General features: G+C 40.3%; 1 protein-coding gene across 2 annotated transcripts; it reads right to left on the bottom strand.

The window, feature by feature from the left end:
- Positions 1-1,037: 1,037 nt before the first annotated feature.
- On the bottom strand, positions 1,038-18,471 carry LOC114789794 (uncharacterized). Of its 2 annotated transcripts, XM_028979184.1 has the most exons (12): positions 18,284-18,467; positions 15,762-16,046; positions 14,481-14,726; positions 14,210-14,305; positions 12,977-13,000; positions 6,693-6,776; positions 4,842-4,859; positions 4,031-4,075; positions 3,651-3,668; positions 3,303-3,347; positions 2,283-2,316; positions 1,038-1,867 (listed from the first exon to the last, which is right to left on the bottom strand). In XM_028979184.1, the coding sequence occupies exons 1-11, from the start codon at positions 18,339-18,341 to the stop codon at positions 2,300-2,302; spliced, it is 936 nt and encodes a 311-aa protein (XP_028835017.1). In that variant the 5' UTR covers positions 18,342-18,467; the 3' UTR covers positions 1,038-1,867; positions 2,283-2,299. The 2 variants fall into 2 exon arrangements, with proteins under 2 accessions (XP_028835017.1, XP_028835018.1); XM_028979185.1 differs by lacking the exon at positions 6,693-6,776 and having other exon boundaries at positions 18,284-18,471.
- Positions 18,472-18,898: the final 427 nt, after the last annotated feature.

Here is an 18,898-nt window from a genome sequence, read left to right as displayed (position 1 = left end):
TATGTTTGCAATACTTGCAATATTGAGGCCTATAGCAGGAAACGAAAGAGGTTGTGAAAGAATGAGACAGACAGAAAATGGAAGGAGGTGAATAAAGGCCAGGAGAAATGGGAAGAAATTCATGGTAACAAGATTCAAGAGTTATATTTGTCACAGTTATAGCAGCACAACACGCAGTGAAACGCGTCCTTAACCACCCTGTCTTGCATAGTTAAGTTATATAAATCAAAGAAAGTAGAATAAGCTAGCTACACTTCTCCCCTGGTGCCCGTCATGGCTGCCCACTGCTCACTAAGGGTGATGGTTAAAAGCAGAGGACACATTTAGTTTTGTCCCTTTCCTGCTTGACAATCGCTGGGGTTTCCCAGCCAGCCCGTGCCACCCCACCACAGTTCCACAACCAAGGAAATTCATCTGTTGATCTAAAAAATAAAACATATGTAGACAGTTGCTGTTGGTATTACATCAAACATCTTTATTTAAATACAATAAAATGAAAGTAAAAAAAAAATAAAAAATCAGAAAAGTCAGAAGGTTGCCGGTTCGAATCCCAAGCCGCCAAGGTGCCACTGAGCAAAACACAGTCCCCACACACTGCTCCCCCGGCGCCTGTCATGGCTGCCCACTGCTCACCAAGAGTTATGGTTAAAAGCAGAGGACACATTGCGTTGTGCCACCGTGTGCTGTGCTGCAATCACTTCACTTTCACTTACTGTGTCCCTCAGTGAGGTCCAGAACATTCAGACATTAATCCCATCTGTTTCCACCAGGACTGCAGTGACGCTGGGAGTTTGTTCTTCAGGGCTCAGCAAAACAGCAATTTATTGGTTTTACGTCTACCGGTGATTTTCAAACCGAAAAGGCCACACCTTAGAAGAAGAGTCGCTGTGGCCGTCACAGGGCGGCGCGTCACCTCGCTCTGTGTTGGGTCATGGGTGAAGCACAGACTGAAGTCAAATAAAGTAATATGCAGTTCTCGAGGTGTAGTGGGCGCAGAGAATAAAACGGCAGATGGCATAGGCATAGCTTCATTCTACGACTGTTAGTTCCAACCGGACGTGGTCATTGGTTTATTTAAGTCCTGAGACATCTCTGCTAAAAGGCACAGCATAAGCAAATTCACATTTCACTTTTTTTTCCCATGCAGTTATTATTGGTGTCTAAAAAGAGGAATACACAAACACAAAAAATTTATATACAGGTGGAATGCAGAGATACTGAACGTATTTGTGGAGCCAGCAGAGTTCCTCAACACTGAGCCACATGAAGGACCAGACCTACTCTGGAACACAACTATGGTTGCACAGCGGCGTCACACATGTTGCACAAGCAAAAGTAAAAAAAAAAAGATATGAAAGCCTAAGCAAATAATTTGAATAATCCCAGATAAAAAAAAAGATATTTACATGTGCCCATCTGTAGCTATATCAATAGTACCAAACTAAAAACAATAAAAATACTAAAAAATAATTATACATATTTTAAATATTTGGGGGAGGGGTGTTAAAAGAACACCCCCCTTAGATTGGTAGTAATCTCAAAATCCAGTGTTAATTACATCACAGCCGTGAAGAGCACGAATTTGGAAAGAATTTGGGAAAGAAACATATCTCCATTTTTTTTTTTTTTTAAAGTGCATCTGCATTCATGTGATCTGAAGCAGCACCCACCATCTAGTGGTACAGACGGTTACATTACAGTAACTGAATGGGTTGAACAATCAGAAGGGACGTGGAGATACAATTCAGTGCAGAATGTTGTTGTATTTACACCATGACTGGTTTTATTCTTCTGGGGAAGGGTTGACGTTGACCACGAAATGACGATATATCCCGAGGCCGCAGAGGCAGAAAGCAACATGAGGCATCTGAGAATAATAAAAAAAAAAGGAGGAAATAAGTGAAAACAGTTACATCAACAGGATGTACCCTAAATATAATCCTAATCCTTGATTTCCTTATGACATGTTCCACACACTGTGATTAAGAAAAACGCACAAGATGCTCTTGGTCGAGTAAAATGCCATAAGGAGTGTGTTTCCTGTGCGGAGGAAAAGTTCCTCTGACAGGCCATCAGACACATCACCACTGAGGGACTGGACTGACACACACACACCACACTTCCTCTTCTATCCTTAAATTCTATTATTATCGTTCCATTCTGCACAGCAGCATCTTTGCACTAGAGAAGTTGTTTTATTTCACTATGTTCACTAGCTGAAATAACAACTTAACAGTGACAAAAATACAGCGAGAAGGACTGCTTTCAAACTATCATCTTACCAGTTCTGGCACGTCCATCATGCAGCTTCATCCTCTGCAGCACACAAACACAAAAAGAAATCTGTATTTTTAGCAAGCTGACAAAAAAAAAGATGGCAACAAAGGCGGGTTTAGTTTTCATGAACTCATGAAGTTTAGCTGTATGTGTGTGTGTGTGTGTGTGTGTGTGTGTGTGTGTGTGTGTGTGATATATATATATATATGTGTGTGTGTATGTATACGCTACTGTATACTAATTAACTTCTAGCCTACTACAGCCAGGTCTCAATGCCCAATATTCACAATGTTTAGCACAAGTAACAACAAGTATAATTGTCATTATAATCTAATAAATTATAATGATATGTATGTCTAAACAAGGTTAAGTGTCTTTCTTAGGGACACAGTGGTAGTAAGTGGGGTTTGAACCGTGGTCTTCTGAACCCATAGTCGAGAGGGTTACACATTAGGCCAATTTTATTTTTTATCTCACATAATGCATTATGGCACAATGGCATGTTTATAAAAAAGAAACATTAAAAACACTTAGAGCAGCTCTGACTTTGTTTAACCCTGTGGGTAAGTGGTGGTCTAGCAGGTAGGTTTGTCACGTTATCAAGTTTGTCTTTCAAACTTGATAACGATACTAAGGATGGAACTCTATATTCTATACTATTGTTCATACTTTTAAAAAAAAAATATATAGAATTTTTTTTATTATATTTAAAAAACAATTAAGTCAGAAAACCACATAAGTAACAAAGAATAAATAAATTAATAAATAAGTTGATAAATACACACACAAAAAACGTCATAAAACAATAAAATAAATGTATTTTAATACATGGCCAAAAAAAAAAAAAAAAAAGGCACTCCTTGCTTCTCATGCCCCACAAGTGAAAAATTTTGCACGGTTAGCAATTAAGAGCTGTAATCAGGCCTGAAAAGTTAGGCCCGAGCCTGACAGAATCTGAGCAGACAAGTACTTTGTCTAAATCTGTACATGCACCACACAGACAAGAAGAATATATTTTGCCTTACCTTTTACATTGTTGCTTGCATTTGAAGGTGGCGCTGCAGGGGGGCCTGTTAAGTTGCATCATGTGTCAGTTAAACTGCACGTCAGTACAATACTGTCTGGACCAATCAAAATGCACCATGCCACAGTTACCCATAACTATAGATTTTACGATTTGTAAATATTGGGAAAAAGTTGAAGCCTGGATTTAAAAGAAAGAGCCTTGGATTGGACAATTACTGAAGAATTTGTTGCATAGGGATCATACACACACGTATACTTTTGTCATTATAATCTAATAATCTAGTAAATTATAATGATATGTATGTCTAAACAAATGAAAAGTCAATGTGAACTGAGATTGATTTTACCTGTTAGTGGATGAGATTCTGGAATAAAGAAATTTAATATAATTCAGTGCATTTAGTTTAATGGCAATTTAATATGATAACATTCAAACTGATGTCACATTGATGCCATCATGGGATTATGATATTAAAACTTTGTTGCACAAATTGCATTAACAAAATCTTACACAATGGCGCATATATATATATATATATATATATATATATATATATATATACACACACACACACACACACACACACACACACACACACACACACATACATACATGCCAGTCAAAGCTGCTCGAAGTACTTGTAATATATGTATATACTTCGAGCAGCTTTGACTGTCAAAACCTGTACATGCACCACACAGACAAGAAGAATATATTTTGCCTTACCGTTTGCATTGTTGCTTCCATTTGAAGGTGGCGCTGCAGCTGAGCCTGTTAAATTGAATCATGTATCAGTTAATATGCACTTCAGTACAACAGACGTCCTTAAAAAATAAATGTAATAAATCAGCAATAATTCACAGTGCTTTAGGTACATTTACATTTACATTTATGGCATTTATCAGACGCCCTTATCCAGAGCGACTTACAATCAGCAGTTACAGGGACAGTCCTCCCCTGGAGCAATTTAGGGTTAAGGGTCTTGCTCAGGGACACAATGGTAGTAAGTGGGATTTGAACCTGGGTCTTCTGGTTCATAGGCGAGTGTGTTATCCACTAGGCTACTACCACCCTATTAGGTAGGATTATGCTGATATTGCTCTCAGTGTACATAGGTAACACCAATTTATGGGAGATCTATTTTGATTGATTATTAATGGTCCTGTACAGCACACAGTTTCAAAAAGTTGGTTTCCAACAAAACACTCTTTCATTTAATTTCATTTCAATTTGCTGTTAATGTATTTTTATTGTCTTTCTAGTCCACAGATCTCAATCCCACCTAAACTGTTTCTGCTGACTGGCCTTTCTTAATAACATTGTGACCTGCTGAAACTGCTTCCTTTCCTGCTATTATTCAATGGCATTTGTTTATAGAGGATCGCATGGCTGTTGATTCACCATGAAAAAAAAAAAAGTTAGCCGTGAATCGTATCTGAATCAAATCTTATGTATCTGTGTGAAATGTGTATCTTCAGCTTTGTCTTTTGATGATCAGTATTGATACGAGTTCAGATGAGAAGACGTAATCTCTTACCTTGTGGAGTGGCGTCACCTAAAAGAGAAGATGTAAATGATAAACACGCAGAAAGAAGAACACACTTGTACAAATTCAGCAAAAAGACTATCCAGGAGCACGGGGGAGAAACAATACCTCCGCACAAAACGAGTAATGCAAGAACCATAATGCTGGTTGCGGATTTACAAGTGGTGGGAACAATATGTCTCTGTATGTGCATACCAAAAGGTCACTCCGTGACGTGGCACGTGACTGTCGACACAACAATGAATGCTAATGTCTGGTGCCACTCTCCCTCATGGACCTGGTATCTTAGCGGACACTGCGAGGGACCAGCAACCCTGGTGGTTATCCGTCGCTCACGTAACTACGACGACATCTGTAACCAGCACTATGTTTCATGCCTTCTGACACGGAATAGTCAGTAGTTCACAAGATGAATAACCGCGTATTTCTGTACCAGCTGTGCAATGCCACCGTTTGCCGCTGCTTCAGTTTGTTCTCTCCGCACTGAATCACCACAGCCACCACCACCACCGTAATGGCTAAAGCTTCAGGGATCTTCAAATGGACCGGTAGCATTATAATGGACACGTAATGTACACCAGGACTAAACACCTACTGTGCACTGTCCAGTACCTCCAAACATGGACTGATGCTCCATACTGCATTTCGAACTTTTCAACCACTACACCAGTTGGACTTTTTTTCTCCCCCTTTTCTTGGACACCACTTGCAGGCTCATTTTACCCTGGACGGTCATCCCTCTCTGTATCACTCCTTCCCAAGGTTTCCTTTCCTTTCTTTTTTCTCTCTCCAAGAGTTTTTTTTGTGTGTTTTTACTTGTGTGCAGAAAAGTCAAGTGCGGTTGGTGTCAACTGTCGGCCTGTTAAAGCCCATTGAGACAGTGTATGTGATAGATGGCTATATATGAAATAAATAAACGCAATTCCACAAACGGCCGGTGGTGGCCAAGCGATTAAGGAAGTGGCCCCGTAATCAGAAGGTTGCCGGTTCGAATCCCGATCAGCCAAGGTGCCACTCAGGTGCACCACTGAGCAAAGCACCGTCCCCCCACACACTGCTCCCCGGGCGCCTGTCATGGGTTATGGTTAAATGCAGAGGACACATTTCGTTTTGTCACCATGTGCTGTGCTGCAGTGTCTCACAATGACAATCACTTCAATTTCAAATAAATAAAGGCACACAGTGTCAAGAGGAAGGGCCCCATACAAATGCCATGTCAAGTTACTCAGCTCTCAGCCTGCAGTGAGTGCTACAGACACCATGATATACTGTCTCTGGCAGTCAGATAAAGCCATTGTGATTCTATACAACATACTAGGGATGTAGTCTTTAAATCGATGCATCGATACAGTGCAGAAGATAATTGGGCATTTCATAATGATGTTGCTTGGAGATTTTCTAGTTAAAAAGTAGTGCCAGGAATTTCTGTGGCAGCCTGATCTGAGTACAGTGCTGCTCCGGGTGGGAGTTTGGCCTGGTCCACACGGACGTTCGAAATGAATGCCCTCTGAACGCCATGCGCGTTTTTGCTGTTCGTTGATGCTGAATTCAAATGCCGTTTCACTGGCTTTTGCTTGACTCTGTTTGACGTACATCTGGATTTCGGCAAAAATTCAAAACAAGAAAACGTTGCATGCAGCGTTTATTTGATGGCATCCAAAGCACAGCACATGATGACAATGAAATGTGTCCTCTCTATTTAACCATTCACACCTCTACAATAGGTGTTAAGGGCCGGCATAGAGACAGCAACATGGTGAAGCAGACAGACCACCAACTTTTATCTGCTGAGAAGAAAGACTGGGACACACATCTTCAACACCACATGGCAAAGAAGACTACCTTCAATGTTGTTGCTCTGAGTAGTATTCAGTCCCGTACTTCCCACGGTGGAGTAGATTGTGGTTGTCCCACTATCACGTTGACCTGTCAGGTAACATCAGAACACTGCTTAGCTGCTGTTTAGAACAGAATTCACTTCAAGGGAACATCCTGGCATTCTTTACGACACCAAAGAACCTTGCACTTCACTCACAGCAGTAGACTGGCTGGTAATTCCGCAACCTAAGCTTAGACATGGGGATTTCTCTGTACTGATTAATTATTATGGATAAATAGATAAGCGCTACCTTAATCAGCAAGATGAATTTTACCGACACTGCATTGCATGAGACCTGATTGTACGAAGATCGGGATGTCCATTTTTAGACATGATAATAACATAGTGGTGACTGGTCTAAATGCACTATGCTGTAAAAACAAGGATTATATTTTAATACGCAAAATTGCATTGAATTACTTAATTAATGCAGCGTTTCAGACACAGGGTCAATTACTAAGTCCACTTTATCACACAGGTAAATTCACCTTAGTTATTCTGTCCTAGTTAGGGTACCGGGCCACTGTTGCACAAATACACCACTATAAACACATATTTCAGTATCAGTCGTACAGTGCCAACGTCCGCCACTGCTTCTGTTTGTTCTGTCCGAGACATTGAATCAAGCGCACAGACTACTGGCAGACTCCAGTGAAGAGACCAGCAGATAAATCCTGGTTCCTGGCATCTGCTAAACGACGACTTAGCATGAAACAAACCAGAGGGTCACCACAGCCACCACCACCGTAACAACTAAAGCTTCAGGGATTTTCAAATGGACATGTAATGTACACCATCACCATGGACTAAAACATGGACAGATGCTCTATAGTACACTTTGGACTTCTCCACCTCTACAACTGTAGGACTTTCTCTCTTATTGGACAAAATCACAAAACCCTGCAATGACACCATTTGCAGGCTCACTCTACCCTGGAAGGATGTCCCTCTCTACATCACTCCTTCCCAAGGCTTCTTCCTTTCTTTTTTTTTGTGGAGTTTTTCCATGTGTGCAGAAAGGTCAAGTGTGGGGGGTGTCAACTGTAGGGCTTGTCAAAGCTCATTGAGACATACTGTATGTGATTTTGGGCTATATAAGAAATAAATGTTGTTGTTGTGGAAAACTTGTCACTGCACTTCAGAAAATGTAATTATTGTCCTGCATAAATGAATTAAAACTGAGGACATTGTCAAAAAAGAACTGTCCAATGCATTATTAGTGGAAAACAATCATGTGGTCAGAACTTGGGCTGCAACTATCGAATATATTTGGAATAGATTATTCTGGCAATTTTTTCATCGATTAATCGAGCAATCGGATAACTCATACTTTTGCATTTTTAAACAACTCTATAAATAGTGTGTTATGCAACATGAAAATCCTCTTATGAGCAAGCAATTGTCTGTTATTCCTTTTTATTCAAACTCAATACTTTTATTAGATCAAAGCTTAAAGCCTTTGTGTTACTGGCTCCAGAACTAATTTAATCAATCTTTCTTTGATACATTCATGATGTACATGAAAAAAAACTATGAAACATAGGTTAGCCTATTTGTCCTTAGTTTTATTTTAATTAAAAAAAGGGAAAAGGGGTGTACCCCCTGCTATAGCCCAATGTTATGTGCAAAATAGAGAGAGGAAATTTGTCTTAGTGCATGTGTGTGCAATGCATGTGCAAGCTTGCGCCGCTGTGATGTACAAAAAATGCTATAAACGCGCCCATAAGTAAATCTATATGCTGATTAATGTAGATTTGTTCATCTGTTGAATTTATTATTACTACCTTATGTAGGTGGAAGGTGTGTTTTGAGATGCAGCTTATCAGTGTGGTGTGTGTGTGGCGTGCAGAAGGGAGAAATGAGGAGGGATGAATTACATGAGTGAGATCTCATGCCTTATCATGCCTCGTCACTATCGACTCATAACACATAATTACAAATAATGTACGTTCTAAGAAGCACTAATGCTAGTTAGCGATCATAAAAATACAATACCTTGTAGAGGCTCTGAGTCCGCTTGGAGATTCTTTTGGTTAAGGTGCTGTAGCATAGACAAAGTACTTTTATGTTAAGCCGGGACCGTTTTAGTGTATACACGGCACTACGTTGTCCACACAGCGTAAAATGGTCCCACACTTGACGACTTAAAACGAAGCCTTGAGGCAAAGAATTTTCCTCAAATGTTTTTTTGTAATCGAATCATTCAAGTTATTCGAATAATTGTTTCAGCCCTAGTCAGAAAACTTGAACTGGGATTAAGTGGGACTAAATGGCTTTTAAGATTCAAGATTGGACTATCTCCAGAAAAGGTCATGTGCTTGGATGACCACTAATATAAATGTGCATCAGAATAAGAAAGGAAGAACATGCACCAATCATACATAATCCCTATATACAAATGGGGAAAAAAAGTATTTGATACACAGATGATTTTTCTGCTAACAAAGAACGAGGAGATCTGTAAATTTCATAGTAGGTACATCAACAGACAAAACTAATCTAAGAACTGATTTAGCATTTGCTTGCATGACTTAATGATAAAGACTATCCTGGCCATCCTTAGAGGTCTGGGAATTGGTGGCTTAGCATGGCACTGGATTGCTTTCTTTGTGGCGCATAGATCTTACCAAGTGACATGGAAGGAGACCACATCTGCACCTAACAAGCTCTCGACTGGAGTCCCTCAGGGCTCAGTACTTGCCCCTCTCCTGTTCTCGCTTTACAACGAATCTCTTAGTGAGGTCATAGCTTCCCATTGGTAATCCTATCACTGCTATGCAGATGACACCCAACTTTTCTTTTCTTTTCCACCTTCAGATGTAAATATGTCTATCAAAATCTCTGCTTGCTTGTCTGACATCTCATCCTGGATGGCAGCACATCATCTGAAACTCAACCCCAGTAAAACTGAACTGCTATTCATCCCTGCTGATTCCTCCCCACAACAGGACCTTAACATTTCCCTGGAGAATTCCTCAATCCCTCCTTCAACCACTGTACGTAATCTTGGGTTAACCATGGAGAATTCCCTCTCCTACTCTTCTCACATTTCCAATGTCTCTCGTTCATGTAGATTCCTTCAATTTCAATCAACTCAGACTATTCAGATACTTGTCCAATCTCTGGTCATCTCCAAACTAGACTACTGTAACTCCCTTCTGGCTGGTCTTCCTCTTAGAGATACTCAAGCTGTTTTCAATCTTCCCAAATTCTCCCACACAACTCAACTGCTGCGTTCCCTCCACTGACTTCCTGTAGCGGCCCGCATCAGATTCAAAATGCTGATGTTTGCATTTAAAGCCAAGAAAAGGTCACACCCTCCAACCTCAGATCTCAAAATCACTCCGCGCTCTGTATCTTGATCTCTCAGATCCTCACACACTGCTCCACTTGTACCACTCTCAAGGTTCTAGGAAAGCATTCATATAGACTCTTCTTTGTCTTGGCTCCTAGACTAAAACAGCTCTTATGAACACTTTCTACATTTAACAAATAATATAAAGAAAAAAAAGTGAACCAAACACGTTTTTAATGATGGATATTTAACAGATACTCACTGCTGATGTGTACCTACGATGGAACTACCAGGTCTCTCCATTTTTTACGAAAAAATCAGCAGTGGATCAAACGCTTATTTTCCCCACTGTGTGGGCATATCTCAGAGTTGGGTTTCTGCTCTATCAGTTTCTCTCCAAAGACAACTTTTGCCATAGAGATAAAGTCAAACACACTGCTCCCACACCACATAGACACAGTGTGGAAATTATGTAGGGCTGCACAAAACCTCAGTTACAAAATGGCATTCTGAGAAAGCCTTCTGCTTTCCATGTAAAAATCACCTTTTAATGTACACCGGTTGTAGAGCTAGTTTTTGTATACCTGCTGATAGACGTATAATAGCCCAATATTGTACTAAAGGTGTTGACAGTAATATCAGCTGCATCCTAAGAAGGTTTACACTCTCACCTACACAACTCTAACATATTAACAGCAACATTAAGGAACGAGGGAGCCGTTGCATTCCTTTCACATTATGCAATTTGTGTCCGCAGAAGCAGCGGAAAGCAATTCAAGTAGACGAGCCTCCAACCAGACGCAACCAACCAAATTTTAACAACACCCAACATATGACACCCTATGGAACCCTTATTTCTTAACACCACAGCCAGCGCACGATTGGACACACAGCATTCACTCCACCCCAAAACACACTCACACATTTGTGCAGTACACCTCATACCATCTTTTGTATGTTAATCTACCACCCCCTCAGTGTAATAATATTCTCACGGGACAAACTCTCATTCTCTCACTGTGTAAGTATCTTATCCACTCTATTATGTTATACTGCAATACTGTGACAGCTGCGTGACGCCTTGTTTTCTGTATGTAATATTCGTAAATGGCACATAATAAGGGCTGTGAGGTAGGGCGGTTCTACCCATTGTTTGGCTTTGCAGGCCAGCATCAGTATTTTGAATCTGATGCGGGCAGGAACTGGGGAGTGGGGTGAGAGAATATCTGGATGGCCTGTGTTGACAGATAAAGGCGGGTCAGACTGATATTGTAGAGAAGGAATCCACAGGAGCAGGAATGTCCATGTACTATAGATGTTTAACACTTTTCACATGGTACATCACTGTACTTGTTCAGCAGCTGTCAAATATTACAGATAATAGAGTAATATTATTCATTTAATTAGCAGGGGTTGTGTTGATCTTGATATTTATCATAATGACATGGTGTGACTAAAGTGTAGAAGCTTTATTAAATGGAACCAAGTGAAAACACAGCAGGAACAAATTTCACAAAATATATGCAAAGCATTGGAAAGAGTTAAAAAAAAAAAAAAAAAAAAGGAAGATGAGAAATCAGCACAGTAGCAACATGGGAAAGTCCAGGATAAATTCCACATGGCCAAATTTAACTACATACAAAAATATGTAAAAGAATGACTTGATCGTGAAAAAAGGCCACTTTGTAAATGTGCTGTAATTTAACATTTCAAAATGCTGTGATGCAGGAACAATTCTATACTGCAACATTGATAACAAAATCGTTCCGTTTTCATTACATTTGTGGCATTTATCAGACACCCTTATCCAGAGTGCCTTACAATCAGTAGTTACAGGGACAGCCCCCCCCCGAGCAACTTAGGGTTAAGTGTCTTGCTCAGGGACACAAATGGTAGTAAGTGGGGTTTGAACCTGCGACTATGTGGTCGTCTGGTTCATAAGGCGAAAGAAAACTGCTGAGAAGTGTTATATCTACTGTGATAGCGTATTGTTGCTTAGTTACATAAATACTGACAGTCAATTTTTGCCAAGATGTCAAGCAGTGCAGCCAGAACACAAGTCTGTGTCAGTGACTATTATAGTTATACACATTTCCTACCTGGTATAATAAATTCAGTATTATAAATTGTGTGTGAGGTTAACTTCCTCCTATTTGCACGGGAAGGGGATCCCTGCACCCTTGGTTTTTAATGATTCATACTGCAGTGGCTTTTTTTTTTTTTTTTTTTTTTTTAAAACCAGAAACCGGCCCATGCCTTGTTCAGACCCAGAAACATTTTTACACACACCTAACAACTTTTTCTAGTTTTCTACTCGTCTGAATAATTAGGACACATTATAAGAACTTTTGCCTTTGTTAAATAAATATTAAGTTAGGTGTGGGCAAAATATTGTTTCGACACCTGCTTGTACCCCGTAGGTGTAGCCCCAACCGCTGCCCCATCCCATCACCAGTGCAGTGCCACCGCTGTGCTGAGGGTGTGCCACCCACAGCGTGATGAGGGCAGGAGTTGGGCTGTCAAAAAAGAAATATAAAACATCATAAAAACAAGATTTCTCAGAGCGGAGTCCTCCGGCTGCTCCTGTTAGTGGATCAGCCAGTCTGGTTGTCCGCGCAACTGAAATGGCCACATTTTTATGCCAGACACCCGTCCCGACGCAACCCTCCCCATATACTCGGGCTTGGGGCGGGTAATGTGTTCCCGTAGTGCCTGGGTTCGGACTACAAGCTTAACTTAAATCCAGCTAATTGAGAAATCCTCTTTTGTGGAACAGACCCCACTTTTAATTTGTACAAGACAAGAAACAGAATTCAAATTTCAGAATTTAAAATCAGTGTGGGACAGAATACAGTGTGTGCAGATGGACCACAGATGATATCTGACCAACACCAATCGTACACAACCACCAGTACCAAACAAAACCACAACAGAATGAGGGAAGTCACTTGCCTGGCAAGAATCTCTTGTACCACCCTGGGAAGAAATATAAAATGAAGACAAGCATTAAAACAGTGCACATATACAGACATACCATGAACTAATAAATACATCTAATTACATCTAGCCCTAGAGATCTTGCCTGAAAGACTGGCAGGTCTAATGTAGATAGAAAGAAGCATCGAGATAGACTAGACAGTAGAGGCATAAATAATCATTTAAATTAATAATAAATAAAGAACATGGGGGTTGTTTGGTTGGGAACATGAACACTTTCATGAAAATTATGTAAAATAAATAAATAATTGTGTATACTGTTGTCATTTTTTTCCATGTACAGTTTTCTGCCACAGTTTTTTTTTATTCAACAGGGGCCTACAGGGGAATGCTTTGCAAAAAAATGATTTTTATTAATATCATTATAAAACTTGACAAAACCTGTCTCTGATGTGCTGGATATTTTTCCCCCATTTCTTCCTTCTCTGTTTAGGCTGGTTTGTCTCCTGCTGGGTTTGTGTTTTCGCTACGTTGATGAGTTAGCTACGCTGTTCTTACAGCATGAATGTTAGTACTGCAAACTGAAACACTTTTTATTCGTTTTGTAAGAACTTCCACACAATGACCAAGTTAGCGGAGCTGCACGCAGATTAAAATAGTTGTTAACTGGCAAACAAGGACTTTTGAATAAATGTCATTAGGGCTACATGGCTGTGTGTTAAATGCACACCAGATTCACAATCTCACACACTTCTCAAATGTGGATTTTAACAGAAGGAATTCCAGGATCATAATGTGTTTGAAAAGGGAGATTTATCATTTGATTCATTTATTTTTTGTTCCTTCCAAAAAAAAAAAAAAAAAAAAAAGGGCTCAGGCCTTCTCACCCGGAAATTGGAACAATCCTTAAATCATTACAATGGGCTGCAATTATCAGTCAACTACTGGACACGTGTGTTGATCATGGCCCCAAATGTGCATGAATGCTGTGCTCAACTCGGCCTGAGAAAATTTTATTTTAATGTAGTTAATAATGCAGCCCTAAGTTACAGTTAGTATTCTGTTAAAGTCCTGGCCAGTAGCGTAAGTCTCTATATGCACCATTTCTGCCTGTGAGAACACCAAAAAAAGCACCGCTGTCAAAGTTGAGCAGCAAAAAATCAATCATGCAAGATATTTTTCCATTAATTTGACTATAAAGAAGGCTTAATCCTGAATCATTCATGTTACTAAAGATATTTTTCTTACCTTTAAAGTATCCAAAAACAGCCACACAAACCAGAACAGCAACAATGGGAAGAATAATGCCAATGATAAGCCCAGAATTGTTAGGCAAGTTACTTTCTGTAAGAAAACATAAATGACACGTGAGGTGGTTGAATATTGTGGCATCTCTCCATTCAAAATGTCATTTAAAAAAATCGTTCAGTATTTAGTTCGCTGTTCAGTTCTTCTCCAGCACTTGACTTCTAGAACTGGTCTCATTTTTCTGAGGGCTAGAAAGCTTTCTCCACCTCACCTTGAAATATTTCCTGCAGAGTCATGATCGCACTGGTCTTGTAGCTCAATGGCTTTGACAGCTTGCACTGGAACTTGGTGAATGTACTATTTTTATAAACCTTTAACGTAGGAACAGCTTCTTCCTCTGGATTGTTTCCATTTTTCATTTTGAGCCATGAAACGTTTTCATCAGCTGATCCACTACATTTCAGTGTACACTCAGTCGCCGAACAGTTTTTGCTTATTTCAGGAATAGTGGCATCGTCTGAAAACATAAATGACAAAAAAAAAACATGTTCAGATAACAATGAAACAATAAACAAATGTAAACACTGATTACAGATTTTTGGGGGGGATTAAAAACATTCACCCGATAAAACACTGTGACTACACAAAATCAACAGAAATAGTCCAGTTCACTCATGAAAGGCCTATAGAAATGTCTGACTTTCAGAGAACAGTACACCTCGATCAGCCATAACATTATGACCAATATGTCCTGACCAGTTGAGGCATGGACACCAGACCTAGTATGCAAGTTCTGAGCTGGCGTCTCCATGGACCAGACTTGTTTCTTCAGCACATCCCGCAGATGTTCTGTTGGACTGACATCTGATGTGTTTTCTGTTCCTCAAAGCATTCTTGAAACATTTTTTTCCCCATTGTGGCAAGGCGCATTATTCTGCTGCAATCAGGGAATCCCGTTTCCATGAAGTGATGATTGTCATGTTCAGAAGCAGCAATGTTTAGGTAGGTGGTACGTCTCAAAGTTACAAACACACGAACATGGGACCCAAGGATTCCTGCACTGGCTTATGTTGGAGTCTGCACTGCATCCTGGAGCCATGAGCCACTTTTCCCCAAGACAAGTAAAGGATATGCATCCAATCATATAAATCATGTAAAAATGTGAATAATCAGACCAGGACAGGTTGTTCCATGGCACCATGCTATTATGGTGAACATGGGCCTGCATGGGTTCAGATTTTTTTTTTTCAGCTTCAAGGTACATCAAATTCATAGACAAAATAATCACTTGCTACCTAATGCATTCCACCCAATGCAGACGCAATTAAAACAAGATGTTCTCATCATTATGGCTGAGCAGTGTATACATTTCACGTTTTTGTAAATGTGCTGTATTTATCACACCAGTGAATCCAAAATGTCTAATCATTTACGATCAAGTCTTGGTTTGGGCAATAACAATTTTTTTAATAAAAAAACAAAACAAAAACAATTTAATAAAATTGTCTTCTAATGCATCTGGCAACCACATACAATAACCAGGCAGACTCACCTTTAACAATCAGCTGGTATTTGTCCGCTTTCTGTTGGCCATTTATTTCAACAGAAAAAATCCCATCATCATCAGAACTTAATCTGTAGATTGTCAGACTGCCAGTATTGTCATCCAATGTTGTGCAGCCATTAAACCGCCCGTAATAATCTGTCTTTAAGTCGGGTCTATCTTTCTCAGCCACCTTGTTGGTACCCCGTTTCCATAAAATGGAATTCGGTGGCGTTGAGAGTTTTATCTGTGGAGTCAACGTGATATTTCCTCCAGTCTTCCCATATTCTTGAGCTGTGTGTTATGAAGATAGACAGGAAATGTGAGCAGATGAAAATAAAAAGTAAATCATTTTAAAAACACATATCTAGACACACACAAATGCACCAACTCCTAGGTCACTCATGTGAAAAAAAAAACAGGCCAACAATCAATTAATCAAATCCAGTTAGAGACCAATTCCTGTCTCTCTTTGTAATTTTCCCAGTTGTTGGACTAATAAAGAATCATCTTATATTATCTTAATGTAAAGGTCCCTAAACAATTCTCAACAAACAGTGCACTACACAATGCTCAAACAAGGTCAGAAAGACCTTGGAACCTAGTCACAATGTCTTCTTTGTGCTCAATGCAAAAAAAAACAAAACAAAAAAAAAAAAACAACACAGGATGTAAAGTATTATTTTATCTTGATTATCTCCAAACCTGTAAGGATAATGCTATTTAGACTGATTAACCTGTTGGAAGGCTGGGGTCTATGCAAGTGATTTATGCAAGTGCACCTCTGAATGGCTGAGGTCAAATAACAAATATTTGGATTTTTAGAGTCCACGTCCTGTCGCAGTCCTCAATTCCTGGTACTGAAATGTTCAAAGACATTCAAACACCCTCTAATCTGACTAAAATAAAACTATTTAAAACTAACTACACATTAGGTGTAAGATACCTTAAGAAATAACATTCATATTCATTTTCAGAGAATCTTACATTTACAGCATATTCCAGACGCCCTCATCCAGAGCAGGGACAGTCCCCCACCTGGGGAGACTCAGGGTTAAGTGTCTTGCTCAGAGAGTAAGTGGGGATTGAACCTGGGACTTTATGGTCTTCTGGTTTGCAGGAGAGTGTGTTACCCGCTACGAGCACCCAAAATCATGACTGTAAACCCATGTCCAAAGACTCACTGTCCCCTTCGTGTCTCTGTCAGCCTTCTTGCAGAGGCTGAGAAAAGCCCATCTCCCACCACCTTCTATAGAAGGACCATTGAGAGCATTCTAACAAGCTGCATCACTGTCTGGTTTCGGAACTGCACTGCATTGGACTGCAAGACCCTACAGCGGACAGTGAGCAAGGCTGAGAAGATCATTGGAGCCTCTCTTCCCTCCGAAACAGACATTTACCACACACAGCGCATCCGGAAAGCCACCAGCATTGTGAACGACTCTACACACCCCTCACATGCACTCTTCGCCCTCCTACCATCCGGAAAAAGGTACGAAGCATTCGGGCCCTCACTGCCAGGCTGGGCAACAGCTTCATCCCACAGGCCATCAGACACCTGGACGCTCAGGAACTCTCCACTCCGGGCTGACACACACTCTACCTCGGTTATATTGAGTAATATGGTGGTGGTAGTAGTAATATAGGGTGGTAGTAGCCTAGTGGTTAACACACTCGCCTATGAACATGAACCAGAAGACCCAGGTTCAAATCCCACTTACTACCATTTTGTCCCTGAGCAAGACACTACTAATTGTAAGTCGCTCGGGTTAATGCCGTAAATGTAATATTATATATTAACGCACTGGTCCATTTTTCACAGAAGTATTATTTACTTACGTACATGTATTATTCATTTCACTAGTTTTTTTTATTAAATGTTACCCTTGCACTGCTTGTGTCCCCTGTTTCCACCTTATGTAGCCCAGTTTGCCCGTGACATAAGGGCATTTTATGGCAGTACGTAACTTTGTTTAAATGTCACAAAGTAAAGCTCGACTTTAACTTTGAATTCGCTTGATGCAATTAATCTAAGGTAATAATACAAAAGGAGGTTGTAAAGTGATCCTCAGGAGGTGGACATGTGCTAATTAGCCGGCTAACTACGTTAGCTTCTATGCTAGCGGCGCATGGGCACTAACTGGTCGTCATCATCAAAAGTCGGATCATGTTCGTATATCGTGACTGAAGGAAATAAACAAAAAGGGCGAAACAGCCGGTAAATGAAACGGGGCTGTGGCTGCGCCGCGAAATGGAAGAAACATGCGCCGCGAGCAACAGGGCGGTAGCGTCGGTGGGGTACGAGGTTTATTAAAGAACCGTCCTTCAGTCAATATCAGGTCATAACAGGTCCGTTTTAACAAACAAAAAAAAAAAACAGCGGCCACTATACGACAAATACACTGGCGTCTGTTGAATTAAACCGCCGGCCATTTTAATATCGAACAAAGGCAAAAGTCCGGAACTATTTTCCGCCGTCGGCCGTCCAGGCCTGTCCTATTAACTCGTTTCCGTAAAAAGACGTTCCTCACCTGAGCAGTAATGGACGAACAAAACCGTCAACAGCACGACGACGCCGCCGCCTGTCATTTTTATTCACACGTTTGTCCTTGTGTGCGTTATAAAGCCCGTCTTTTGGAACGCAGCGACTAGGGTGTTGGTTCCCTCCTGCTTTCGCCGCTTGGTGAAAGTGAAAGCGAAACTTAAATCGCTTGCACAGGGACGGTCTCTGCTGATCTAAGATCAGTGTATGAGCGTCGGCAGCAGTAGCCCCATGTCCGCCCTCACTTATCTGGGATCAGTATTGATGGGCGGTGCGTCAAAAAAAAAAAAAAAAAAAAAATCAATGCAATACTGACACCTACTGGTCAGGCTTTGCACCAACAGCGGGGCGGGGGAGCACGCCCTCATTTACGGACATTCCTTATTCATGAAAGGTCCACACGTCCGATATAAAAGTCAAAAGTCAAAGTAAGCTTTATTGTCATCTCTTCTATATATTGTACAGATATACAGAGAGACGAGAAGACGTGGCTACAGTTTAAATAGTGCAACATAAAAATAGACAACAAAAAAACAAAAAAAAAAACAGATGTGGCACATGGAATACAATATATAAATGAATAGGACACAAAATATATATTTTA

The sequence above is a fragment of the Denticeps clupeoides genome, chromosome 5 (genome assembly GCF_900700375.1).
Source record: "Denticeps clupeoides chromosome 5, fDenClu1.1, whole genome shotgun sequence".
Lineage (NCBI taxonomy): Eukaryota > Metazoa > Chordata > Actinopteri > Clupeiformes > Denticipitidae > Denticeps > Denticeps clupeoides.
This window is presented reverse-complemented; position numbering and strand designations above follow the sequence as displayed.

What these genes read in the sequence shown, in the direction of transcription:
- LOC114789794 (XM_028979184.1), bottom strand. Translation starts at nt 18,341, where the DNA reads ATGACAGGCGGCGGCGTCGTCGTGCTGTTGACGGTTTTGTTCGTCCAT. An exon ending in TCTGCAGGAAATATTTCAAG is followed by an intron (nt 14,306 to 14,480) that starts GTGAGGTGGAGA and finishes GTTTTCTTACAG; the next exon opens with AAAGTAACTTGCCTAACAAT. An exon ending in TGTTTTTGGATACTTTAAAG is followed by an intron (nt 13,001 to 14,209) that starts GTAAGAAAAATA and finishes ATTTCTTCCCAG; the next exon opens with GGTGGTACAAGAGATTCTTG.